The sequence below is a fragment of the Phalacrocorax aristotelis genome, chromosome Z, assembly GCF_949628215.1.
Source record: "Phalacrocorax aristotelis chromosome Z, bGulAri2.1, whole genome shotgun sequence".
NCBI lineage: Eukaryota > Metazoa > Chordata > Aves > Suliformes > Phalacrocoracidae > Phalacrocorax > Phalacrocorax aristotelis.
Genome location: NC_134311.1, coordinates 147,529 through 174,019, shown reverse-complemented (window position 1 = coordinate 174,019; position 26,491 = coordinate 147,529). Strand labels below are relative to the sequence as shown.

At 50.4% G+C, this 26,491-nt stretch overlaps 2 protein-coding genes across 3 annotated transcripts; one reads left to right on the top strand and one right to left on the bottom strand.

Moving 5' to 3' along the window:
* Positions 1-6,452: 6,452 nt before the first annotated feature.
* EMC4 (ER membrane protein complex subunit 4) lies at positions 6,453-8,056 on the bottom strand. The gene is made up of 5 exons (XM_075078759.1): positions 7,919-8,056; positions 7,730-7,829; positions 7,414-7,567; positions 6,651-6,811; positions 6,453-6,533 (listed from the first exon to the last, which is right to left on the bottom strand). The coding sequence occupies exons 1-5, from the start codon at positions 7,990-7,992 to the stop codon at positions 6,498-6,500; spliced, it is 525 nt and encodes a 174-aa protein (XP_074934860.1). The 5' UTR covers positions 7,993-8,056; the 3' UTR covers positions 6,453-6,497.
* Positions 8,057-8,260: 204 nt separating this feature from the next.
* On the top strand, positions 8,261-15,466 carry LOC142050271 (acrosin-like). 2 transcript variants are annotated; one of them, XM_075078758.1, is made up of 5 exons: positions 8,261-12,864; positions 13,177-13,377; positions 13,725-13,990; positions 14,274-14,419; positions 14,901-15,466. In XM_075078758.1, exons 1-5 carry the CDS (start codon positions 12,794-12,796, stop codon positions 15,258-15,260), a joined length of 1,044 nt encoding a protein of 347 aa, XP_074934859.1. In that variant the 5' UTR covers positions 8,261-12,793; the 3' UTR covers positions 15,261-15,466. The 2 variants fall into 2 exon arrangements, with proteins under 2 accessions (XP_074934859.1, XP_074934858.1); XM_075078757.1 differs by having other exon boundaries at positions 8,266-11,367.
* The last annotated feature ends 11,025 nt before the right edge of the window (positions 15,467-26,491 follow it).

Here is a 26,491-nt window from a genome sequence, read left to right as displayed (position 1 = left end):
CCTTAGTGCCTCAGTCCTGCTAAGGCCTATGTGTCCTTAGCAGGACTGATGTAGGTGTCACCTATGTTTTGGGTTCCGTGCAGCCTCAAGCCTAGGCAGGTCTGGGCCCAGGTGCCTGGGACCAGGTAGAAAATGGCTGTTCTAGCCCTGTGTTCTCCATTCTGCTTCTTAACAGGCCTCTGTGGAAGGGAGCATGCTGGTCTGTGCAGCTCTTCCAGCTGAGATTTGACAAAGGCTCCAACAGAAGTCCAGGAGAACTGCCTTTTCAGGAGACTCAGAGCCTCCCTGATCATTTTCTTTGCCAGGTATGTGCATCCTATATTACAGTAGACCTGCACAGGAGAAGGGAAACTGTCTGATGGAGACTGGTTGCCCAAGGTTGTCTTCCTACAGAGACTTGCAGAAATCTTCCAGTTGCTGAATATGCCAGGGATGTCCCCTGCCATGGGAGAAGGTATGCCAGCTCCATCCCCCAGGAGATCCCTCCACACCTCCCCATCTCTCTACCTCCCCTTTGTGGCTGAAGAAAGTGGCTTCCTCAAGGCAGGCTTTGAGGCACCAATTCCACAATGGCTTCACTTTCCACAATGGCTTCACGTTCACTTGAACATGTGCCATCATGCTTTCCATTGGTCTTTCAGTGTGGCTTAGCTCTCCATTCCCTCGTTGCCAGAAACAGCTCTGCTGTTACCATCAGAGGCCAGAACTCATGAAAGAAGAGAGCAAAGAACACACGAGCATTAATTTCACAGCTTAAAGGGTTACCCAGCCTGTGGATATGTAAAGATCATAACAGCTAGGTAATCCTTTAGGTCGTGAAAGCAATTGATGTCACAAGTGGGATTCTGTAAAATACACAGGGCATAGATGCTTAGGATGAAGAAATGGAAGAACAGCAAAAATGGCAAGATGATAAGTGATGGAAAACACTTGGGTGGGAGAGGAACTGGGTGGCTGAAAATTGTTTTGATTGGGAAACAGTGTGAGCAGAATTTCGGGAGTGCAGGAGTTGTGTGTGTAAAGTGAAGCAAGTGACCCTTCACTGGGCTTTTGGCAGGGGCATTGGCAGCTGCAGGCACTTTACTAAAGACTTCCAGGCAGGAAGCTCAAGACACCTTACAAGAGGCTTTGCAGCAACCTGAGAACGCAGAAGCACAAGCAACCACCTTTGAATCTCACAGCCATGTTAACAGGCAATTACTGTGACAGTTAGAAATGAACCTTAGGCCTGGGCTTTATGACAGCTTGAGCAAGAGCATACAGGCCCAGTCTCACAGAGCAAGCTTGTTGAAAAGATACGTACACTGAAAACTGATAATGTAAAGGATGATTTTGATTTTGGCAATGGGCCTCTGTTCCCACCTTATTACCTGAGTCTAATCCAGATAAGACAGCTTCCTTGTACCCTATCATTAAAACATAAAACTTATACAACTTGCAACTCATAGCCAGAGGGATTTCCAAGGCAAAAAAAACCCCCTGTACATCTGAGAAGCAGCTATATATTACGATTTGTTTTCTTTGACTCAGAGTTGCAAGGTAAAATGAAGATAACATTGGAGGAGACAGCAGTGTAGAGGTTTAAACTGAGTAAGAAAGATTTAGTACCTTGCATGGATAGCTGGCAACTACGAGGGCTGTTGGGACACTGTACTTGACACAGAGATTGGAAATAGTGGGGAGGAGCAGAGAAGGGAAGAAAACACTCACACCTCCATATAATCCAGTAGATGTGTGAGTGGGAGAAGGGCCTGTACATCACTGGAAAGATGCATGGCAGAAGGCAAATAGTTTTGTAAGAAAAAAGGTGCAACAGGTGAAAAGAGTGGATGGATTGCTGTGCAAGAATATAGGTAACAATACTAAGGGGAGACAACAGGCAACTACAGAAGAGTAAGAACAGGATAGAGAATAAGAGCCAGCAAAATTAATTGAGCAAGCAAAGTGGTGGCAGTGGCAGGGCTTCCATCCTTTACAGAGCTATCACTTGTTTTGAAAACAAGGTAGCAGCAGCCATTGCTGCAAAAAAATGCCTGCCACAACAGGTATACAAGCACCAGCCTCTGTCAAACTTTTCCATTAGTTATAAAATATTACTGAAACATACATTGTGCCAGCTGTCAAAACTGATTCCATTATGACTTTATTTGGTGTCATTTGCATCGAACCAGCCTAATGACCCTGAGTGAAGGGGTCGCAGGTCAGGCCTGGGGTCAAGCCAGGGTCATGTTTGGTGGTACAAGGGAGGGGTCAGGGTGATGGGAGGGTCAGGGTTCATGGGGGGTCAGAGGTTACATCCCACCCCCTCCAGACCATGCTGACCCTCATGTCCCTGACTGCCATGGCCAGTGGCCTTGACCATGGTGAATGCAGGGGGACCCTGGGACCTCGGGCAAGCAACAGGGTGGGAGGGAGGGGCTCCCTGCCCTACCCCTGCTGACATCATGGGTGGGTGTGGCAGGGGGTGGCCCTCAGGGCTGCTGTCAGGGATGCTGGGCCCTGAGGCAGGGGTGGAGCTGTGGGGCTCTACACCTTCCTTATTGCTACCTTCACCACCACCAATGCCCTGGGACCACTGAGATCCTCCAGATGGGTCAGGGCCCTTTAAGGGGTTGGTCTTCATGGTGGTGGTGCCTGCCAGGGAGGGGGCAGGACTGGGCCCCAGGGCTGTGGGAGCCTGAAGGGAGGGGGAAACGCTGGAGGAGGCATGGCCACATGGAGGGGGGTGTGGCCATGAGGAGTGTGGTTAGGTGATGGTGTGACTAAATGGGCAGGGCCTTGGGGGGGGATCCGGTGGGGTTCTGCCCCTAAGGGAGGGTGTGTCTGGGGAAGGGGGTACGGCTTACAGGGGTGAGCAGGGCCCAATGAGAGGAAGGGATGCAGGGGAGTGGCTTCTGGAGTGGGCGTGGCCTACTGAGTGATTTAGCAGGGCCTGGTGGGAGGGAGCAGGGCTTCCTCAGCCAGGGCAACTCTGGAGGGAAGATGGGTGGTGGTGGGGCATGGCCATCCTGAAAGGGGTGGGGCCTACTGGTTGAGGGCAGGGCTTCCTCACTCAGGGCCACCTGGGACATCTTGGTACAGGGAGGCCTCCTGCGCCAGGCCCACTGGCGAGGGCTGGGGGGGGTGGGTGGGGGGGTGGGTGGGGGTGCAGCCATCATGGGAAGGGTGTGGAGTGGTGGGCCTTGGCCTGCCCAAGGGGCTGCATGCCCCCATGCCAGGGGTCACCTCCTGCAGCATGACAGTGACGCCCTAGCATGCATCTACAAGTGTATGCTGATGAAGGAGCAGTGCTCCCAGGTCCAACGCCAGATATGGCTTGCACAGGTGACATCACATTGACTTCATCACATGACATCAGATGACATCACATGGCATCACACCTGGGAGAGGCAAGAAACCAGAGCTGCTCCATGTCCCCAGATGTGGAGACACACACACATGCGCACGACATACAGTGACACATGATGATATGCCATGGCAAGGGTGATGTCATGGGGCATGGCATCACATCACATGGCACCCCCACCTGGGAAGGGAGTGGGGACCTGGGGCTGCTGTGTGCCCCCATACCAGGTGGGGAGGTGGAACATGATATATGGTGACACACCATGACACATCACAACAGGGGTGATGTAATGAGGCATGACATCACATGCAACCCTACTGATGGTATCAGAGGGAGGCCCCACACCATTGCAGGCCCCCAGTGTGGGGGAGGAGGAGGAGGGAGGTGCCCCTCGCCAGGGCCCCAGCCTGTGAGCACCACTTGGGGGACAATGGCGGCCTGGGAGGGCAGTGGTGTGTCCTGGGAGGCTGTAGGATATACTGGGGTGGAGCTCTGGGCCATACTGGGTGTCCTGGGCAGTCCACTGGTCCATACTGGGACTCACTGGAAGGCACTGGCCCATACTGGAAGGCAAGGGTCTGGGTGTCTGAGCTGTACAGGGAGTCACTGTGATACTTGGGGCCATACTAGAAAGGTACTGGGCTACATTGGGATGGTGTCAGACCTTACTGGCACTCACCAGGAGGCACTAGTCCATACTGGAAGGCATGGATCTGGGGCTCTGGGCCATCCTGGGTGGCATGTGGAGGCTCTGAGCGGTATCAGGAGGGTCCTGGGCCATACTGGGAAGGTGTTGGGAGGCACTGCTGCAAACTGGGGAGGAGGGTTCTGGGGGTGTGGGCCAGGCAGGGGGAGGCTCTGGCCATACTGAGAAATGGGGGGAATGCTGGGGTGGACACCAGTGGGCACTAGTGCATACTGGTGCTTACTGATGAGCACTGGGGAGGTGGAATGTGTGCCACGTACACATGGTAGTCTGGCTGAACAAGGTGGGCAGGGCTGGTTGGTGCTGCTGTTGACCAGAATGGGAGAAGAAACGGAGGAGAAAAGATGAAAATGGGGGAAATGGGGGAAAGAAGAGGGGAAACCAGGGGAAAATGGAGAGAAATGGGGCAAAAATGGGAGATAGTAGGGAAAAACGGGAGGAAAAATTAAAGATGGTACATGGGTGAAAATCTGAAAAAACATGGAAAAATAGGTGAAAGGGGGGAATTGGGAAAGTGAGCGGATGGGGAAGAAATACAGCAAAGATGAGGAAACCAGCGAAAAATGGTATGAAATGGGTAAACAGGAAAAAGTGGGGGGAAACTAGGGGGAATGAGGGAAGAAATAGGGGCAGAAATGAGCAAAAATGTGGAAAAATCAGGCAAAAAACAAGGAAGAGGGGAAAAATGAGGGGAAAATGAAGCATAGAAAAATGGGGCACAAATGGGCAAAAAGTAGGGAGAAGACCGGGAGAATATCAGGGGGAATGGGGTAAAAAAAAACGGGTAAAATGGGGAAATAGGGCAGAAACAGTCAAAAAAACAAGGGAAAACCAGAGGGGAGAAACCTTAGGGGGAAATTGCAGGAACATGAGAAAAAATGTGGGGAAATTCATCAGGAATGGGGGGAAGGGGAAAAACGGGTCAGAAATGAGGCAAAACAGGTCAAAAACAGGGAAAAAAAGGCAAAAATGAGGCAACATGCGGCAAAACCAGCCAGTAACAAGGGTCAGAGCAAGAATAGGGGGAATAGGCCAAAACAGGGCAAATGAGACAAAAGCAGGGAAAAATGGGGGGAAAACTAGAGAAGAGTGGGGCAACACCAAGAAATAGGAGGAAATGGGGGCAAAAGAGCAAAAATGGAGCAGTGGGGGGAATCTGGGGGTGGCTATGGGGTGGGGGGGCAGCTATGGGGCAGCTCGGGGGCAAATTTGGGGAGACCTATGGGGCACTTGGGGGAAATTGGGGGCAGTTGTTGGGCACTTGGACAGGTGTGGGACAGTCTTGGGGAGATAGGAGAATTAGGGGCAGTTATGGGCAGCTGGGGGGCACTTGGGGGCAGCCATGGATCAGGCCCTTGATGTGGGTCAGACCTGGAGTTCCTGGAGGTGCTGTTGGAGGGGCTGGGGCTGGTGGTGTGGGCAATAGGGCGACACCCCGCCCCCAAGCTGCTGAGTGCACCAGTATGGCCCAGCACCACATCCATGCCACCTCAGCTCACCACCATCCCAGTATGGAGCCAGTGCTCCCAGTATATCAAAATGAACCACAGGTCTTCAAGCATGATTGCAGTATGGTCCCACTGTTCTAGTATGAGCTCCAGTGCTCCCAGTACAATACCAGTCTGGGCCACAGCTCCCATAGTATGAACCCAGTATAGCACCAGTGCTCCCAGTATGATGCAAGCCTAAGCCACAGGTCTTCAGGCATGATCCCAGTATGGGCTGCCACATTCCCAGGATGGGCCCAGTGCTTATAGTATAGCACCAACACACCCAGTACAATGCCACTGTGGGTCACAGCTCTTCAAGCAGGATCCCAGTATGGCCCCAACGCTCCTAGTGTGGGCCCAGTGCTCTCAGTACAATGCCAGCCTGAGCCACAATTGTGAGCCAGATCCTAGTATGATGCCAGCATGAGCTACAGCTCAAGTAAGATCCTAGTATAAGACTCAATGTTCCCAGCATGGACTGGGTTTTCCCAGTACAGCACTAACCTGGACTGCAGCTCTCCGAGTATGATCCCAGCGTAGGCCCCAAGGCTCCCAGTGCACTCCCAGTGTTTCCACTATGCACCCTAAAGCTCCCAGTATGGGCCCCGAAGCTCTGAGTGCAGCTCCAGAGCACTCCCAGTGTGTCTCCCAGGGCTGCCAGTGCAGGCCCTATGGTTCCCAGTATTGGCCTTGAGGTTCTGTGTGCAGCTCCAGTGCACTCCCAGTGCTCCCAGTATATGCCCTATGGCTTCCAGTGCAGCTCCAGTGTGCTCCCAGTATGGGCCCCAGCACTACCAGTACAGGCCCCAGTGCTCCCAGCACACACACCACCAATAAACAGTTTTCACCCCAACCCATCCCAGAGCCTCCTTGGGTTGAGCACCCAAACCCTCAGAATTCCCCCCAAAAATAATGTCACCAGCCTGCTATTGCCTTTATTGGTGGGTGCGTGCATTCACAGGATCAGGCCCCCCCCAGTGAACTCCATCCGCTGCCGAGGGAAAAGAGAAAAAGGGGTGAGTGGGGGGATTCTGATGTCCAAGCCAGGGGAACCCTGGCATCTGGGGGAGCAGGCATGGGGCGGGGGGACCCCAGCGTCTGGGCGCACCTGTGGGGGGGCGACGAAGGCCAGCCAGTCTGAGGGGCGGGTGGGCAGCAGCCCCATGGCCTGGCACTTGTAGAGGGCCAGCGCCAGCCCAAGCCCGTTGCCCACCAGGAACACCAGCCCCTGCAGTGTCCGCCGGCTTGAGCTCTCCAGTGCCTTCAGTGCTGTGGGGGATATGGTGGCATGGGGGGACCTGTCACTGTTACCCACATGCTACACACCTAGCACAGTGGGCAACTAGGGGTAATGATGGATGGGGAGTGGCAGGGGAGCATCATAGGGGAGAGCCGTGGCCAAGGTGTGGGGCGGATGGTACAGAGGTGGCTGTTGGGCAACTGCTGAGGGGCATGTGGGAGTGACCAACATAGGGGTGACTGACATAGGGACAACTGCCATAGGAACAACTGTAGGAGGATGCATGGGCCAGGTGACGCGGGGGTAACTATTGGATGCACGGGAACAACTGACTTGGGGGCAACTGTTTGGGACATATGGGGGACCTGATGTGTGGGTGACTGTCATAGGGATTACTACTGGGGGGCACGTGAGGGCAACTGACATGGGGGTAACTGTTGCAGGGGGACACGCATGTCCAGGGCTGCTGCAGGGACAACCGTGGGGAACATGTAGGAATGACTGTTGCAGGGGGAGATGCAGGGCAGAGGACTGCTGCAGGTATGTGGGGCAACTATCATGCAGCAGGGGATGGCTGTGGGGGGGACATCAGGGGAACCCGCATGGGGCTGTAGCGTGGAGTTGTACTCACTGGTGGAGAGGGACATGAGGGCTTGCAGCGGGCGCCAGCCCATCATGCAGACCATCATGGCAGGGAAGATAGAGATGGTGTTGCCAGCCATGTACATGATGAACAGGTTCATGGGAATCTGCTTCAGCGGTGCCAGTGCCACGTCCCAGCAGCGCTGCAGGGAAAGAAGGGTCCCAGGCGTCCGTGATGTGGTGGGGGCGGGGAGGGCGCGGGCCGCCCTCGTACGGGACCCAGGCATCCGTGACACGGACCATCCCCACCATGGATAACCCGGGCGTCCGAGGCGTGCCCCCCCCCCTCTTCCCCCCTCGCCCACCTTCTCCATGAGGATTTTGTCGCTCTCGTGGACGCCGCCCTCCCCCAGCTGCCGCTCGGCGAACCCCAGCGGCCCTCGGCCCTCGGCGGCTCCGCGGGGCCTGGGGGGATAGAGGAGGGCAGGTGAGGCCGGGGAGACCCTTGGATGGCCTAAACCCCCCCCAACAAAACCCCCTCCCCCGGGCCTCACCGCCCCCCCGGCGCCGCCGCCAGCTCCAACGACCACTTGAAGCGCCGTCCCCTGACCGCCGCCGCCGCCGCCATCTTGCAAGTACCCGAACGGGGAGGAGCGTCACGTGGAAGGGTCACGTGAGGGGTCCCAGGGTTCCTGCCCCGTAGCAACATCATAGCAACACTCTACCCTATAGCAGCCCCATATGAACTCTATAGGAGCACCATAGGAGCTCCATACCAGCCCTATGGAACCTCCGTTTCTCACAGCAGCATCCTTTCTCACAGCTAGCCCGCAGCACCCGCACAGCGCCCCGGCGCCCCACCGGCCGCCTCCCGGTCCGTCTCCCCCGGAACTGAGGTGCGGGACCGCTAGTTCCGCCCGAGCCGGTGGCGAGTGACGCGCTGACCGCCCCTTGGTGCTTGCGCGGATACAGTGACGGCGGCGGCTGCTGGGGTGGACGGGGTGGTGGGGATGGTTCAATCCTTCCTGCTGACCCCTTCCCCCTCTTTCCTTCTCCCTTCTTCCCGTATCCCCCCGCCTTCCCCCTCCCCCGCGTCCCTTTGGTGTTTTGGTGTGGGTTTTTTTTTTTTTTTTTTTTTTTGGGGGGGGGGGCGGCTTATTTTGATTTCCTGGGGATTCTTTGTGGTTTTTTTTTTTTTTTTTTAATTTGTTTATTGGGGATGTGTGACGGATGCACTGGACTCCTTAACCAAACTATCAGTAGTTTGATACAGCCTCCAAAGGCTGTAAACAGGCCAAGAACTTTTCTTGTTCCAATCTGTTATCTGAAAACCCACAAAGAAGTAGAGTGGCTCTGTGAGCATCGGTGCATATGAGCTTGGAGCACTGATCATGTGATTAACAGAGGTATCGTTGGCTTTTCCAAGACTCATTTATCAAGGAACAATGTCAGAGGTAGAAGGAGTCTCATGCATACCTTTTCCATCACATGTAATTTGACTACAAGCCAACTACTTTATTCCATAACTATGACAGCCTGAGTGAGCTGCCTTTCAGCTCTCCCAGCTAAGCAGCCTGGCTGTGTAGCGCTAGTCTCCCCTTCAGCGGGGACACATCTCAAGGTTGCTTCTTGAGGCAGAGACCTTTCGTCAATGGCAGAGCTTTGGTGAGTGACCGGTATTGCGCGTAACTTTGTGTCTTGGTAACTTTGATTTTTGTCTTGGTAACTTTGACTCTGCCTTGGTAGTTTTGAATCATTGTTGAAATGATTGTGCAGTACACTAATAGAATGAACCTTGCCATCAAACTTTGTCAAGTCATGCTTTTGCAACACTGTGTTTCAATAAAGCCACTTTGCCAATACCTTTGACGGTGGTTCTTTAAGCGGTCTAAATCGCCCATTCATTATGGGGTTGTTTTGATTTCTTGAGATCTTTTTTCATTTTTTTAAATTCTCCTTATTTTCTTGTGGGTGTGCTTGATGAGTTTGTTTTGTTCTCTGTAGCTGGTTTAGTGCTGTGTTTTGCATTTGTGCTAAAAACAGTGTTGATAATGCTGAGATGTTTCAGTTGTTCCTAAGTAGCACTTACACTAGTCAAGGACTTTTTCAGCTTCTCATGCTCTGCCAGGTGCACAAGAAGCCAGGAGGGGAGGGGGCACAGCTGGGACAGCAGATCCAAACTGGCCAGAGGGCTATTCCTTATCATATGACATCAGCGTATAAAGCTGGGAGAAGAAGAAAGAAGGGGGCAATATTCAGAGTAATGGTGTTTGCCTTCCCAAGTAAGCGTTATGAGTGATGGAGTGCTGCTTTCCTGGATATGGCTGACACCTCCCTGTTGATGGGAAGGAGTGAATGAATTAATTGTTCTGCTTTGCTAGTGTGCACAGCTTTTGCTTTACCTATTAAACTGTCACTCTCAAACCATGAGTTTTCTCGCTTCCACTCTTCAGATTCTCTCCTCCATCCCATTGGTGGGGGGTGAGCGAGTGGCTATGTGGTGCTTGGTTGCTGACTGGGGCTAAACCACAACAGTCTTTTTTGGCACCCAACATGGGGCTCAAGGGGTTCAAGACAACAACAGATTTCATTGAAATGTGCTAGACTGAATTTATAGCTGTTATTGCTTCTTAGCTATTAATCAGCCAGCTCCTGTGCTTGCCATGGGGCTCTCTTACCTTACTCTATATTAGAGTCTAGTGCACATTAGTGACTGCTTTTTGTTTTCTCTGCTTGCTGTACTGCTTATCACCTTACTCTGCTGTGCCTGGGAACATTTTGATAACAGCAATGGCCAGGTACCTGGGCTGGTAGATGACCAGGGCATCACTGCTGTTTCTGTGCTGCTGTACTGGGCAGGCTGGAACTCCAGTGTGAACTCAAGTCAAAGGGATGAGTCCACGTGGGAGTGGGACACCGTCAAGCATCTATGGCCGTGGATAAGCCCATGCCAGAGCAGGTAAACCTTGAAGTGTCTGTGGCCAGGATTATATCTGTGGCACAGCAGGTATGCCTCTGAAGGGATTGTAGCCCAAGGATAAGTTCATACTGGAGAAGATACACGTCAAAACATCTGTGGCTGTGGGTAAGTCCATGCTGCAGCAGGTACACCTTGAAGCATCAGTGGCTGTGCATGAGGTTATGCTGGAGCACCTCAAAACATGAGGCCATGGATAAGACCATGACAGTGGGTTGGCTTATTTTTTTTTTTTTTTAGTTTATTGAGATATTTTGATTTCTTGGATTATTTGATCTCTTGGGGTTGCTTTTTTATTTTTTTCCTTGGGTGTTATTTACTTTTTTATTTTCCTGTCCTTGTCTTCTTCATTCTCTCTCCCCATCCCATTGCTTCTTCCCATCCCTTTTCTCCTCCCTGCCCCTTTTTTACCCTCTCACTGGACCCCTCTCCCCCTTCCTCCCTAGTCCTTTCTCCCTCTCCCTCTTTTCCTCCTCTGCCTCCATCCTGCCCACCCAATACGGCTGCGTCCTTCTCCCTGTCCCTGACCCCGACCCACTCTCCATTTTTCTCCTCCCTCTCATCTGTCCATCTCCCCCTTTCTCAGTCTCCCGTTCCTCTCCCTGTCCCCTCTCTCTCCCTTCCTCTGTCCTGCTTCACCCCCACCATCTCCTGCACTCACTGCGGCACCTTGTGGAGAAGTACCCACCACAGCAGCTACACCCCAAAGGCCTGGTGGACCCTGGACAACTGCCCCTGGGGAACAGACCAGGAAAGAGTTTGCTGCAATGTAAAACCCCATGGCTTGGTGCTAGGGGACACCATATGGACACAGTGGTGGAGGTGCCTTGAAGATGCCGCAACCCGCACTTCCTCATGTGGTAGGAAGCATGGTAGCAAGAACCACCCAAACTGGTGGAGGAGGAGCTGAGCAGGAAGCTGTGGATGCGCAGCTGTGACCCCACCTGAGCTGGCTGCTGTGGCCCTGGGCCGTCTCTCCTGACCTGAGCAACCACCACAATGGGTGGAGCCTGAGTTATGGACTAGGTGACTGTGGCAGATGTTTTGTGGACAATTTATTAATGTTTTATGGTAATTTTATAGACATTTGAAGGACGATTTATGTAGGGTAAGGGTCTGATACCCTCATTCCCAGAAGCAGAGTATTCAGTGGGGATCCCAGGCAGATCTCTGGGCTCTCTGGGCTGTCTGATCCCAGCAGCTGGAGGGGGTTCTTCGATAGTCTTCCTCAACAAGTTCACTAGTTGAACTCAGTCTTCAGGCATGATCAGTTCCCTTTTGGCTTGTTTTCAAGGTTTTTCCATGTGCTTATTTTGCAAAAGTCTACTAATTAGGATATATTGCTCCATGATGCTGAATCTTCTCAATTAGTAAGGAATGTACTATGCCAGGGTGCAATACTAAATCATATCCAGTATATAATGTCCAAGGACATGATGTTTAAATCATGTCCAGACTCTTCCTGTTGTCTAAACATAAAGACTTCCTAAACTTACCTTGCTTGTAAATATATCACCTACCTATCATACTTGCAAATATGCCTTTGGTTATCTTGATTAGACAGGGACCAGATGTTCCATCTGGTATCAATGATGCCCAGATGTCCCAGACATCCCGGATGTCCCATCTGGTATCAATGTCCCATCCAGTATCAGTACAGGATTTACCAAAGCCAGGGAGAAAAGCATTGGGCTGAGAGCAGGAGCATCCTTCTCTGTCTAGAGCTAACAATTGCATGGCTGCTTGGCTGTGCGTACCAGGTGCTACAACTGCCCTTGTGGCTGTTGGCCCAGAACAGCACTGTAACTCATAGCAAGGACATGAAGCCTGCCAGAGGCTCTTGCTGTGGCTGACATAGCCAGCGTGGACTGTGTTGCATCTGCATTTCACTGTGCTTTGTGCAGGAAGGTTTGACACTGCTTGAGTATGCTTGGCTTATTTGGCTTGCCTGGCACAGTGGGAACCAGATTGCCTCTTCAGCAGCCAAACATGTGCATACTGCTTGTAGTAGTTACGCTTCCTGGCCTATGTGTTTTGGGAAGGGCCTGCTGGCAAATGGCTGCAGAGAGCAGGGTGACAGTGAGCTTCCCAAAGAGGCTGTGGTGCCACACTTGGGTTTTTTCCTGCTAGGTGTTGACAGGCAGTGCTTGGAGCCAGGCGCTGCTGCCTGCCCTGGGGCCCACGCACCCTCATTCCCACAAGCAGAGCCTTCAGCAGAGGTCTGCCTGATCCCAGCCAGATCTCTGGGCTGTCTGATCCCAGCAGCTGGAGGGGATTCTTGCTTGGAACCTGCCATGTTGCTCCCATCCCCCACCCTGAGAAGCCACCGTGCCCAGCATGCGGAACTAGCAACTCTGTGACATCAGTCCTGCGGCCAAGGGTACCACAGTCACTACATTGGCTGCTGCACTGGTGGCAACAAGCCCTCGGTCCTTGCAGCTGCCAGCCAGTGATGAATTTGCTCCCCTTCCTCTTCCTGCTGGCCGTGTGCTGGCCTGCGCACAGCACATGGGACAGCTGTGGGTAAGTGGCCCAATGCTCTGGGAGGGGTCTTGGGCAACCCTTATGGGGTTCACTGGAGGGTGCCCGCTTGTCCCCTGTGACCACACCACAGCTTCCCGAACCCTCTGGGGGAGCCTCAGCTCCTTCCCAGCAGCTGGGCCACTGGCACAACTCATCTATGGGGCTAAAGTGGAAACAGGCGATGAGCACACGCCCCATGGGGTCCCCTGGCCCTGCCATCATGCAACACCTTGTGGGGAGGGAAGGTGGCTGACCTTCAGCCTGAAGAGCAGCAAGCCATTGAGCAGGACAGTAATGAGTTTCTGGTTACAGAGGGACCTGCGGGCTCCGGCCCCTGGCTTCTTACTACGGCATGTCACGCGTCGTGGGTGGCACAGATGCCCAGCCAGGGGCCTGGCCCTGGATCGTCAGCATCCAGGATCCCTGGGAAATAGGCACGGGGCATGTATGTGGAGGATCCCTCATCAGCCCACAGTGGGTCCTCACGGCAGCCCACTGCTTCATCGAGGCAAGGTAAGGAGGACCAGGGAATGGGGATAGCCCCACAACACTAGCAGCTGCCCTGTCCCCAACACCACAGGCTACTCCCATCCTGTTTCCTTGCAGTATGCCCAGTGCCTGGGCGCTCAGGAGCCCAAGAGAGAGGCTGCTAAGGAGAAGGCTGGGCTCATGCTGCTGCTTCCTAGCAGCCTCCATCTTGGCATTCCTTAAGCGTAAGGCATGCTAGGGGGGCAGTTGCACCCTTTGTAGTGCTGCTTTCTTCCTCTGTCGCTTGAGAAGCAGAAGGCAGGGAACAACTGCTGCGCTGCTGCAGCACATGGCTCCACTCCCTCTGACCCCTCTCTGCATCTGCCTTCCAGGCACATCACGATGTGGCGCGTAGTCATCGGGGCCACCCAGTTGACTCAGCTGGGCCCTGAGGCCCAAGTGCGCAATATTAGGCGGCTGCTGGTTCATGAACACTACAGTAATATCTCGGAGAGGAATGACATTGCCTTGCTGGAGCTGGACCAGCCCGTTCAGTGCAGCTACTACATACAGCTTGCCTGTGTGCCCGATGCCTGGCTGAGAGTGTCGGAGCTGACAACCTGCTACATCAGTGGTTGGGGTTCCACGACTGCAAGATGTGAGTTCCCAGCAAGTACTCATGTCAGGAGTGCAAGCTTGGCACACTGGGGAGGTGGGTTGGGCTTCCTGACAGAAGAGGTGAAAGCCAGAGTCAGGCTGTGGGGACGTATGCCTATAGGGAGGTGGGCCTGACCCACTACCCAAAGCAAGACAGAAGGGAAACACCAGTACGATGCCTCTCAAAATGCAAAACCAAGACCTAGGGAAGGGGTTCGCCCAGGCAGGGAAGGAGAACTGGCAAGGAGCTGCTGGGTGGTGTTAATTCCTTTCTGTGCTCACAGCTGGAGGATCAACTGATGTCCTGCAGGAGGCCAAGGTTCGCCTCATTGATGTTAACCTCTGTAACAGCAGCCAGTGGTACAGAGGGGCCATTCACACCCACAACTTGTGCGCTGGCTATCCACAGGGTGGCATCGACACCTGCCAGGTAGGAGTGTGCTACGAGTCAACCCCCAGCAGCACAGGCAGCCCTGTCACAACCGCCCAAACATACCCCAGCACATGGTTTGCCTGACAAGTCACCCGCCCACTGCTGGGTCCCTGCTGCTGTTGGGGCTCACCTCCCCTTCCCCATCTGGAGGTCCTTGCCCAGTGCCTGTCTTGTCCCAGAGGCCTGGGACTCTGCCCAGAAAGCCCATCTGGTGCTCTTGGCAGACCATGGGTTCTGATCCCAATCCTGGAACATCCGTCTTCTGCACATCCAGGATCACTGTGCAGAGATGAGAGAGCGCCCTACCGTACAGGCCCGCTGCCCCCTCCCAGAGAAGGTTCCGTAGGCTCCAGCACCTGAGCACAGCCTTTCTGTGCAGTGAATACAGCTCTGGCAGGTGCTGTGAGAGAGAAGGAGCCAAACGTAGTGCTGACAGGGGCCACCCAACACCACCTTAATCCTCTCTCCTTCTCTGCAGGGTGACAGCGGTGGTCCTCTCATGTGCAAAGACAATACCTATGACCACTTCTGGCTTGTTGGCGTGACCAGCTGGGGAAAAGGCTGTGCAAGAGCAAAACAGCCTGGAGTCTACACCTCCACTCAGCACTTCTACAGCTGGATCCTGGTACAGATGGGACTGTACCCAGCAGTAAGGGGCACACCAACATCACGGGCATGGAGTCATTTTCTTACTGCCTCAACCCCCTTTCAGAGGCCAGGCCCAAATCCGACGCAAGCAGGCAGGTTTCGCTCCTGCCTGTTTCCACTCCAGAAGCTGGTGGACTTCTTTGCTCGGGTGCAGGAGCTCCTGCAGGTCCTAAGGGGGAAAAAGGCTTGAGCAGCAGGATGAACAGGATCCAGTGCAGGCTGCAGTGGACCACGACCCGTTCCTACTGGGGCAATGCCTCCTGAGCCAAAGGCAGCCTGCATGTCAGAGGTCTGCTCTGTCTGCCCCCTCTCCCCTATCTGCACACAAATGCTGAAGTTGACCTAGTTCTTGAAATAAAGTTGCCACTTTTCGCAGATAACCATGCTTCAGTCCAATTCTGCTTCCTCTGCAAGGCAAGGATGTCCATGCCCAGCACCTGCAAAACAAAGCTGCAGGCCCACAGTAGGGCACCAAGGGAAAGAGTCACCCAAAAGTCTTAGAATGCCTACACCCCCCACCCCACTTTCTTCCTGGACCTAACTTTATTCCTGATTTTCTCTATCTCCTCCCTGCCAGTGGGGCAGGGGGATGGGGAATGGGGTTGCCATCACCTCATCACACGTTATTTCTGCTGCCTCTTTCCTCCTCAGGGGGAGGACTCTTCACACTCTTCCCCTGCTCCAGCGTGGGGTCCCTCCCTCAGGAGACAGTCCTCCATTAATTTCTCCAATTGGGAGCCTTCCCACAAACTGCTTCAGTGTGAGTCCCTTCCACGGGATGCAGTCCTGCAGAAACAGATTGCTCCAGTATGGGTCCCCTGTGGGGTCACAGGTCCTGCCAGCAAACCTGCTCCAGCATGGGGTCACAGCTGCTGTCAGACATGTCTGCTGGCTCCGGCATGGTGTCCTCCATGGGCTGCAGGGGAATTTATTCTCCGGCACCTGGAACTCCTCCTCCCCCTCCTTCTTCAGTGACCTTGGTGTCTGCAGGGTTGTTTCTCTCACATTTTCTCACGCTCCCCTCTACAGCTGCTGCACAGTGGTCTTTACCCCTTCTTAAATATGCAATCACCAATGTTGCTGATTGGGTGTCATTTGGCCAGGGGTGGGTCTGTCTTGGAGCTGACTGAAAGTGGCTCTGCCTGATGTGGGCTCAGCTTCTCAAGTGAAAGGGGGAAGGGGCTTTTAGGATGCAAAACCAAAAGTTAACTGTTCTGTTGCTGAATGCTTATCCAGCTGAAAGTTAATTGTTGCGAAACACTTATCTGGCTGCTGTGTAAAATGATTAGCCAGGAGGCCTGGAATCCACCAGCGGACAAGTTCTTGATAAGGACAGAAACTTGTCTCAAAAACCAGCCAAAACTGACTTTGCAGTTTGGAAAAGAACCAAGGGAAAAATGAGTTTACGCAAAACCAAAAGATTTCTAGCGGTGATGAAGAGGACTTGTCAGCCTTCATCCCCAAGGCCCCCTGTGACCACCACCAGGAGGCACTGCGCAAGTGCAGTTGGGAAAGATTTATGGAAATAACTCTTTTAGGCTAATTTAAGTGGGAAAAGGTCATGCATATGTATAGGCGTGTTGGCAAATCTTATGTATATGTAATGCTTTACTGTATAAATCCAAGACTATCATGCTGGTGTGCACGACCTTGGTGGGACCACCCCCGTGCTGCCCAGCGCTGAATAAACATACCCACTTTACAATCTTACAGATTGTGGAGTCTGCTTTCTGCACATCGAATGTCTTCTCACAGAAGGCACCCCTGCGCACTCTGCCCTTGCCACCCCCCTTACAAAGACCTTGCCACTTAAACTCAATGCAAATTTTCAGAGAAGAGCCATGAGAACAATTGAAAGATGGTGAGAAGAGGCCTAATGATGAGAGACTCAATCTGGTTAACTTCTCTGGGACATGCTAAGACATCAGAGAATGGAAGCTTGGTACAAAAGGAGGCTTCAGCACAGCAAGAAATCTTTAAGAGTCTCTAGCTGATATTAGGTAAACTCAAATAAAAGGTAAGGTGGGTTTTGGTTTGGGGTTTTTTTGTTTTGTTTTTTAACTTGCAAAAGTATGGATTCATATGTCAGGGACTTATTTTTAAGATGCATTTAGTACTTTAAAAGTTACTTGCTTTAGTTTAAGTAGTTTATCTGGCCAACGTTATACAAGAGTTCACAGTGCCTTCTGTCTTCATAATGGCATAACTACTCTGTGGCTTCCCCTGATACGGTCATTAGCTGCCTTTGTCTTGCTAATTCAGCCTGCAGGTTTCCATAGGCCTCTTCTGTGCCAAAGTGTCTAAATATACCTGCTGGCAAAACTGTTCATCTTCCTCTGCAGATGACTGGATGATTTCCTCCTCTTAAGAATGCTAGCTAGGCGTTCATTATTGTTCTCATTTGGGTTGCGATCTGTCTCCTGCCTCCTGTGAGTGTGCATAACACATCAGCTTCCTGCTGGTTGTCCAGCTTGTTTGACTGAGCCATGCATCTAATCACTAGGTCCATTCTACCTTCTTTTTGAGAGTGATTCCAAATCCTTTTCTGTGTGTCGTTCCATTTCACCTCCAGCTCTTCTGCATGGAGATGTTCTCTGGGAGGAACGTGGGCTTTATACAGCATGCACAGAGGACATACACACATGTGCATATACCCAGCATGCATATTTCATGTGCACAAAAATGCTATGCGCGTGCATGCTGGATGCACGCACACAGGGTGCATGTGCACACAAGGAGACACATATGGGGTACAAACAGAAGGTGCACTGCACATTCAGAGTGCGTGCACACCCATACTCCAAACCTCGTCTTGCACACAGAGTGTAATGTGCAGTGTTCACATACACAAAGCATACACACATATGCATACCTTGCTGGTGCATGTGTGCGCATGCGTGTACACACACAGGGTGCACACACACAAAACATACATACAGTTAGATCATGCACACTCTACAGTGTGCATGCATGCGTAATGCACCCAGCTGTGCACACTGCATGCAGCGTGCACCTTCCCATCTGCCCGCATGCATGCTACAGCATACACTGTGATGCATGCACACATAGAATCCACCTCCCACAGGTGCACATGCAAACTCAATTCTCCATGCATGCATGCATACCCTTCACACATACACATATGCAGGTATATACACATGCACACACACACAAAGTGTTATACCCACACAAACACAGCCCGTTAACACCCCACATGCTCCTGAGCTACCCACATGGACATAGCTTATCACACCCACTTGTGCCTGGCCCACGCTCACCTTTCTGTGTGTGCTCCCACAGCACAGCAGCAGTTACTTGGGCCTTTCCTTCCATGCCTGACCATGTGGACACCGTTCATTGGCATGTTCCACCTGTGCCTGCTGGTGCCTGTGCTGGTTTAGGGCATGATGGATCTTACCTAATAAAAACCTTCCCTATAGGATGTGTCAAGCCAGCCTTGGACCCACTGATTGCACGGACCATATGGGAAGTGCAAGGCAAATGGACTTGGTGTTGACAGCCATACTGTAGACAGAACCTCTATGTAGATGAAGCCTGCTCTTAGTGTGCTCAGAGTGCCTGGACACTGCTTCAAGAGAGTCCTCTGCCTTGCTGTAGTTTGCTCTTTTCCACCCAGACCAGGAGATGATAAGCCACCAACTCTTAACACAGGCCCAGTCTGCGGAGCAGTTGATGCATCCTCCTGTAAAGCGGTAGGGAGTGCTCACTGGCAAGCATTTGGAGTCTGAAGTGCTTCAGCTGTTGCTGCTATGAGGAAAGGCAGATCATCTGGAGTCAACCCCGAATGCTGACATATGGGACATAAGTCATATGGGTTAGGTGTTAGAAGGTCTGGTTAAGGTTATGCTTAGGGTTAGCCCCTTGCATTAGTCTTACGGTTAAGGTTAGGGTGAGTTTACTGGTTAGAGTTAGGGTGAGGGTCGTTTGGTTTATGGTGAGGGTGAGGTTTAGGCTTAGTTTTAGGTTCAGGCTCAGGGTTAGGTTGTGATTTAGGGTTAGGGTTTCGGGCTGCAGTTCGGGTTTGGATTAGGCTTAGGGTTAGGGTTAGCGTTAGGGTTCTTGTTAGGGTTCGGGTTAGGGTTTGGGTTCGGGTAAGGGTTAGAGTAATGGTTGCGGTTTAGGATAGGATTCGGTTTTGTGTTAGGGTCAGGATTTCTTGTTAGAGTTAGCATTTACAGATAGGATTGGGCTCAATTTTCTGGCCTCAGGGATAGGGATAGGTTCAGGGCCATTACAGTTAGGGTTAGGGATAGGGTTTGGGTTAGCAAATACAGTTATGGTTATGCTTAGGTTTCAGGCCATTACAGTTAGGGTTAGTGTAAGAGTTTAGGCTTAGTGTTAGTGTAAGTGTTTTTGGTTCGGGTTAATGTTCGATTTCGGTTTAAAGTTAGGCTTAGGGTTAGGGTTATGGTTTCCTCTTAGGTTTAGGGTTAGGGTTTAGCGCTAGGCTTGTGGTTAGTGTTAGGGTTTGCGTTAGTGTAAGGGTTGCGATTTGGGATAGGGTTAGGTTTTGGGTTAGATTCCGGATTTCTTGTTAGGCTTAGCAGTTACCGGTAGGGTTAGGGTTAGTTTTCTGGCCTCAGGGATAGGGATAGGTTTAGGGCCATATCGGTTAGGGTTAATGTTCGAGTTAGGGTTAGGTTTCGGGTTAGCTGTTATGTGCTACGTTTACGGGTAGATTTGGGGTTAGTCACTGCCATTAGTCTTCGGGTTAAGGTTAGGGTTAGGGCTACGTTTATGGGTTAGTGTTAGTTTTAGGGTTAGGGTTAGGGTTTAGGCTTCCGATTATTGTTAGGGTTGGGGTCAGGGTTAGTGATTAGTGCCAGCAGTTACCATTAGGGTTAGGGTTAGGTTTTGGGCCATTAGGGCTAGGGATACGGTTCGGGCCATTACCCTAAAGGTTTAATGTTAAACTTACAGTTCGGTTTTGGGTTAGGTGTTAGAAGGTCTGGTTAAGGTTATGCTTAGGGTTAGTCCCTTGCATTAGTCTTACGGTGAAGGTTAGGGTGAGTTTACTGGTTAGAGTTAGGGTGAGGGTCGTTTGGTTTATGGTGAGGGTGAGGTTTAGGCTTAGTTTTAGGTTCAGGCTCAGGGTTAGGTTGTGATTTAGGGTTAGGGTTTAGGGCTGCAGTTCGGGTTTGGATTAGGCTTAGGGTTAGGGTTAGAGTTAGGGTTCTTGCTAGGGTTCGGGTTAGGGTTTGGGTTCGGGTAAGGGTTAGAGTAATGGTTCCGGTTTAGGATAGGGTTAGGTTTTGTTTTAGGATCAGGATTTCTTGTTAGAGTTAGCATTTACAGATAGGATTGGGCTCAATTTTCTGGCCTCAGGGATAGGGATAGGTTCAGGGCCATTACAGTTAGGGTTAGGGATAGGGTTTGGGTTAGCAAATACAGTTATGGTTATGCTTAGGTTTCAGGCCATTACAGTTAGGGTTAGTATAAGAGTTTAGGCTTAGTGTTAGTGTAAGTGTTTTTGGTTCGGGTTAATGTTCGATTTTGGGTTAAAGTTAGGCTTAGGGTTAGGGTTATGGTTTCCTGTTAGGTTTAGTGTTACGGTTTTATCGCTAGGCTTATGGTTAGCGTTAGGGTTTGCGTTAGGGTAATGGTTGCGATTTGGGATAGGGTTAGGTTTTGGGTTAGATTCCGGATTACTTGTTAGGCTTAGCAGTTACCGGTAGGGTTAGGGTTAGTTTTCTGGCCTCAGGGATAGGGATAGGTTTAGGGCCATATCGGTTAGGGTTAATGTTCGAGTTAGGGTTAGGTTTCGGGTTAGCTGTTATGTGCTATGTTTACGGTTAGATTTAGGGTTAGTCACTGCCATTAGTCTTCGGGTTAAGGTTAGGGTTAGGGCTACGTTTATGGGTTAGTGTTAGTTTTAGGGTTAGGGTTAGGGTTTAGGCTTCCGATTATTGTTAGGGTTGGGGTCAGGGTTAGTGATTAGTGCCAGCAGTTACCATTAGGGTTAGGGTTAGGTTTTGGGCCATTAGGGTTAGGGTTAGGTTTTGGGCCATTAGGGCTAGGGATACAGTTTGGGCCATTACCCTAAAGGGTTAATGTTAAACTTAGATTTCGGTTTTGGGTTAGGTGTTAGAAGGTCTGGTTAAGGTTATGCTTAGGGTTAGTCCCTTGCATTAGTCTTACGGTGAAGGTTAGGGTGAGTTTACTGGTTAGAGTTAGGGTGAGGGTTGTTTGGTTTATGGTGAGGGTGAGGTTTAGGCTTAGTTTTAGGTTCAGGCTCAGGGTTAGGTTGTGATTTAGGGTTAGGGTTTCGGGCTGCAGTTCGGGTTTGGATTAGGCTTAGGGTTAGGGTTAGAGTTAGGGTTCTTGTTAGGGTTCGGGTTAGGGTTTGGGTTCGGGTAAGGGTTAGAGTAATGGTTGCGGTTTAGGATAGGGTTAGGTTTTGTGTTAGGATCAGGATTTCTTGTTAGAGTTACCATTTACAGATAGGATTGGGCTCAATTTTCTGGCCTCAGGGATAGGGATAGGTTCAGGGCCATTACAGTTAGGGTTAGGGATAGGGTTTGGGTTAGCAAATACAGTTATGGTTATGCTTAGGTTTCAGGCCATTACAGTTAGGGTTAGTGTAAGAGTTTAGGCTTAGTGTTAGTGTAAGTGTTTTTGGTTCGGGTTAATGTTCGATTTCGGGTTAAAGTTAGGCTTAGGGTTAGGGTTATGGTTTCCTCTTAGGTTTAGGGTTAGGTTTTAGCGCTGGGCTTATGGTTAGTGTTAGGGTTTGCGTTAGGGTAAGGGTTGCGATTTGGGATAGGGTTAGGTTTTGGGTTAGATTTCAGATTATTTGTTAGGCTTAGCAGTTACTGGTAGGGTTAGGGTTAGTTTTCTGGCCTCAGGGATAGGGATAGGTTTAGGGCCATATCGGTTAGGGTTAATGTTCGAGTTAGGGTTAGGTTTCGGGTTAGCTGTTATGTGCTATGTTTACGGTTAGATTTAGGGTTAGTCACTGCCATTAGTCTTCGGGTTAAGGTTAGGGTTAGGGCTACGTTTATGGGTTAGTGTTAGTTTTAGGGTTAGGGTTTAGGCTTCCGATTATTGTTAGGGTTGGGGTCAGGGTTAGTGATTAGTGCCAGCAGTTACCATTAGGGTTAGGGTTAGGTTTTGGGCCATTAGGGCTAGGGATACGGTTCGGGCCATTACCCTAAAGGGTTAATGTTAAACTTACAGTTCGGTTTTGGGTTAGGTGTTAGAAGGTGTGGTTAAGGTTATGCTTAGGGTTAGTCCCTTGCATTAGTCTTATGGTTAAGGTTAGGGTGAGTTTACTGGTTAGAGTTAGGGTGAGGGTCGTTTGGTTTATGGTGAGGGTGAGGTTTAGGCTTAGTTTTAGGTTCAGGCTCAGGGTTAGGTTGTGATTTAGGGTTAGGGTTTAGGGCTGCAGTTCGGGTTTGGATTAGGCTTAGGGTTAGGGTTAGAGTTAGGGTTCTTGTTAGGGTTCGGGTAAGGGTTAGAGTAATGGTTGCGGTTTAGGATAGGGTTAGGTTTTGTGTTAGGGTCAGGATTTCTTGTTAGGGTTAGCATTTACAGATAGGATTGGGCTCAATTTTCTGGCCTCAGGGATAGGGATAGGTTCAGGGCCATATCGGTTAGGGTTAATGTTCGAGTTAGGGTTAGGTTTCGGGTTAGCTGTTATGTGCTACGTTTACGGTTAGATTTAGGGTTAGTCACTGCCATTAGTCTTCGGGTTAAGGTTAGGGTTAGGGCTACGTTTATGGGTTAGTGTTAGTTTTAGGGTTAGGGTTAGGGTTTAGGCTTCCGATTATTGTTAGGGTTGGGGTCAGGGTTAGTGATTAGTGCCAGCAGTTACCATTAGGGTTAGGGTTAGGTTTTGGGCCATTAGGGCTAGGGATACGGTTCGGGCCATTACCCTAAAGGGTTAATGTTAAACTTACAGTTTGGTTTTGGGTTAGGTGTTAGAAGGTCTGGTTAAGGTTATGCTTAGGGTTAGTCCCTTGCATTAGTCTTACGGTGAAGGTTAGGGTGAGTTTACTGGTTAGAGTTAGGGTGAGGGTTGTTTGGTTTATGGTGAGGGTGAGGTTTAGGCTTAGTTTTAGGATCAGGCTCAGGGTTAGGTTGTGATTTAGGGTTAGGGTTTAGGGCTGCAGTTCGGGTTTGGATTAGGCTTAGGGTTAGGGTTAGAGTTAGGGTTCTTGCTAGGGTTCGGGATAGGGTTTGGGTTCGGGTAAGGGTTAGAGTAATGGTTGCGGTTTAGGATAGGGTTAGGTTTTGTGTTAGGGTCAGGATTTCTTGTTAGAGTTACCATTTACAGATAGGATTGGGCTCAATTTTCTGGCCTCAGGGATAGGGATAGGTTCAGGGCCATTACAGTTAGGGTTAGGGATAGGGTTTGGGTTAGCAAATACAGTTATGGTTATGCTTAGGTTTCAGGCCATTACAGTTAGGGTTAGTGTAAAGGTTTAGGCTTAGTGTTAGTGTAAGTGTTTTTGGTTCGGGTTAATGTTCGATTTCGGGTTAAAGTTAGGCTTACAGTTAGGGTTATGGTTTCCTCTTAGGTTTAGGGTTAGGTTTTAGTGCTAGGCTTATGGTTAGTGTTAGGGTTTGCGTTAGGGTAATGGTTGCGATTTGGGATAGGGTTAGGTTTTGGGTTAGATTTCAGATTATTTGTTAGGCTTAGCAGTTACCGGTAGGGTTAGGGTTAGTTTTCTGGCCTCAGGGATAGGGATAGGTTTAGGGCCATATCGGTTAGGGTTAATGTTCGAGTTAGGGTTAGGTTTCGGGTTAGCTGTTATGTGCTATGTTTACGGTTAGATTTAGGGTTAGTCACTGCCATTAGTCTTCGGGTTAAGGTTAGGGTTAGGGCTACGTTTATGGGTTAGTGTTAGTTTTAGGGTTAGGGTTAGGGTTTAGGCTTCCGATTATTGTTAGGGTTGGGGTCAGGGTTAGTGATTAGTGCCAGCAGTTACCATTAGGGTTAGGGTTAGGTTTTGGGCCATTAGGGTTAGGGTTAGGTTTTGGGCCATTAGGGCTAGGGATACGGTTCGGGCCATTACCCTAAAGGGTCAATGTGAAACTTACAGTTCGGTTTTGGGTTAGGTGTTAGAAGGTCTGGTTAAGGTTATGCTTAGGGTTAGTCCCTTGCATTAGTCTTACGGTGAAGGTTAGGGTGAGTTTACTGGTTAGAGTTAGGGTGAGGGTTGTTTGGTTTATGGTGAGGGTGAGGTTTAGGCTTAGTTTTAGGTTCAGGCTCAGGGTTAGGTTGTGATTTAGGGTTAGGGTTTCGGGCTGCAGTTCGGGTTTGGATTAGGCTTAGGGTTAGGGTTAGAGTTAGGGTTCTTGTTAGGGTTCGGGTTAGGGTTTGGGTTCGGGTAAGGGTTAGAGTAATGGTTGCGGTTTAGGATAGGGTTAGGTTTTGTGTTAGGATCAGGATTTCTTGTTAGAGTTAGCATTTACAGATAGGATTGGGCTCAATTTTCTGGCCTCAGGGATAGGGATAGGTTCAGGGCCATTACAGTTAGGGTTAGGGATAGGGTTTGGGTTAGCAAATACAGTTATGGTTATGCTTAGGTTTCAGGCCATTACAGTTAGGGTTAGTGTAAGAGTTTAGGCTTAGTGTTAGTGTAAGTGTTTTTGGTTCGGGTTAATGTTCGATTTCGGGTTAAAGTTAGGCTTAGGGTTAGGGTTATGGTTTCCTCTTAGGTTTAGGGTTAGGTTTTAGCGCTGGGCTTATGGTTAGTGTTAGGGTTTGCGTTAGGGTAATGGTTGCGATTTGGGATAGGGTTAGGTTTTGGGTTAGATTTCAGATTATTTGTTAGGCTTAGCAGTTACCGGTAGGGTTAGGGTTAGTTTTCTGGCCTCAGGGATAGGGATAGGTTTAGGGCCATATCGGTTAGGGTTAATGTTCGAGTTAGGGTTAGGTTTCGGGTTAGCTGTTATGTGCTATGTTTACGGTTAGATTTAGGGTTAGTCATTGCCATTAGTCTTCGGGTTAAGGTTAGGGTTAGGGCTACGTTTATGGGTTAGTGTTAGTTTTAGGGTTAGGGTTAGGGTTTAGGCTTCCGATTATTGTTAGGGTTGGGGTCAGGGTTAGTGATTAGTGCCAGCAGTTACCATTAGGGTTAGGGTTAGGTTTTGGGCCATTAGGGTTAGGGTTAGGTTTTGGGCCATTAGGGCTAGGGATACGGTTCGGGCCATTACCCTAAAGGGTCAATGTGAAACTTACAGTTCGGTTTTGGGTTAGGTGTTAGAAGGTCTGGTTAAGGTTATGCTTAGGGTTAGTCCCTTGCATTAGTCTTACGGTGAAGGTTAGGGTGAGTTTACTGGTTAGAGTTAGGGTGAGGGTTGTTTGGTTTATGGTGAGGGTGAGGTTTAGGCTTAGTTTTAGGTTCAGGCTCAGGGTTAGGTTGTGATTTAGGGTTAGGGTTTCGGGCTGCAGTTCGGGTTTGGATTAGGCTTAGGGTTAGGGTTAGAGTTAGGGTTCTTGTTAGGGTTCGGGTTAGGGTTTGGGTTCGGGTAAGGGTTAGAGTAATGGTTGCGGTTTAGGATAGGGTTAGGTTTTGTGTTAGGATCAGGATTTCTTGTTAGAGTTAGCATTTACAGATAGGATTGGGCTCAATTTTCTGGCCTCAGGGATAGGGATAGGTTCAGGGCCATTACAGTTAGGGTTAGGGATAGGGTTTGGGTTAGCAAATACAGTTATGGTTATGCTTAGGTTTCAGGCCATTACAGTTAGGGTTAGTGTAAGAGTTTAGGCTTAGTGTTAGTGTAAGTGTTTTTGGTTCGGGTTAATGTTCGATTTCGGGTTAAAGTTAGGCTTAGGGTTAGGGTTATGGTTTCCTCTTAGGTTTAGGGTTAGGTTTTAGCGCTGGGCTTATGGTTAGTGTTAGGGTTTGCGTTAGGGTAATGGTTGCGATTTGGGATAGGGTTAGGTTTTGGGTTAGATTTCAGATTATTTGTTAGGCTTAGCAGTTACCGGTAGGGTTAGGGTTAGTTTTCTGGCCTCAGGGATAGGGATAGGTTTAGGGCCATATCGGTTAGGGTTAATGTTCGAGTTAGGGTTAGGTTTCGGGTTAGCTGTTATGTGCTATGTTTACGGTTAGATTTAGGGTTAGTCACTGCCATTAGTCTTCGGGTTAAGGTTAGGGTTAGGGCTACGTTTATGGGTTAGTGTTAGTTTTAGGGTTAGGGTTTAGGCTTCCGATTATTGTTAGGGTTGGGGTCAGGGTTAGTGATTAGTGCCAGCAGTTACCATTAGGGTTAGGGTTAGGTTTTGGGCCATTAGGGCTAGGGATACGGTTCGGGCCATTACCCTAAAGGGTTAATGTTAAACTTACAGTTCGGTTTTGGGTTAGGTGTTAGAAGGTGTGGTTAAGGTTATGCTTAGGGTTAGTCCCTTGCATTAGTCTTATGGTTAAGGTTAGGGTGAGTTTACTGGTT

Bases quoted from the DNA above. Each gene is read 5' to 3' on its own strand.
- EMC4 (XM_075078759.1), bottom strand. From the start codon at position 7,992: ATGGCGGCGGCGGCGGCGGTCAGGGGACGGCGCTTCAAGTGGTCGTTG. The intron at 7,830-7,918 runs GTGAGGCCCGGG...CTATCCCCCCAG, and splicing joins GCGGCGGCGCCGGGGGGGCG to GCCCCGCGGAGCCGCCGAGG. The intron at 7,568-7,729 runs GTGGGCGAGGGG...CTTTCCCTGCAG, and splicing joins ACAAAATCCTCATGGAGAAG to CGCTGCTGGGACGTGGCACT.
- LOC142050271 (XM_075078758.1), top strand. From the start codon at position 12,794: ATGAATTTGCTCCCCTTCCTCTTCCTGCTGGCCGTGTGCTGGCCTGCG. The intron at 12,865-13,176 runs GTAAGTGGCCCA...TTCTGGTTACAG, and splicing joins AGCACATGGGACAGCTGTGG to AGGGACCTGCGGGCTCCGGC. The intron at 13,378-13,724 runs GTAAGGAGGACC...TCTGCCTTCCAG, and splicing joins CACTGCTTCATCGAGGCAAG to GCACATCACGATGTGGCGCG.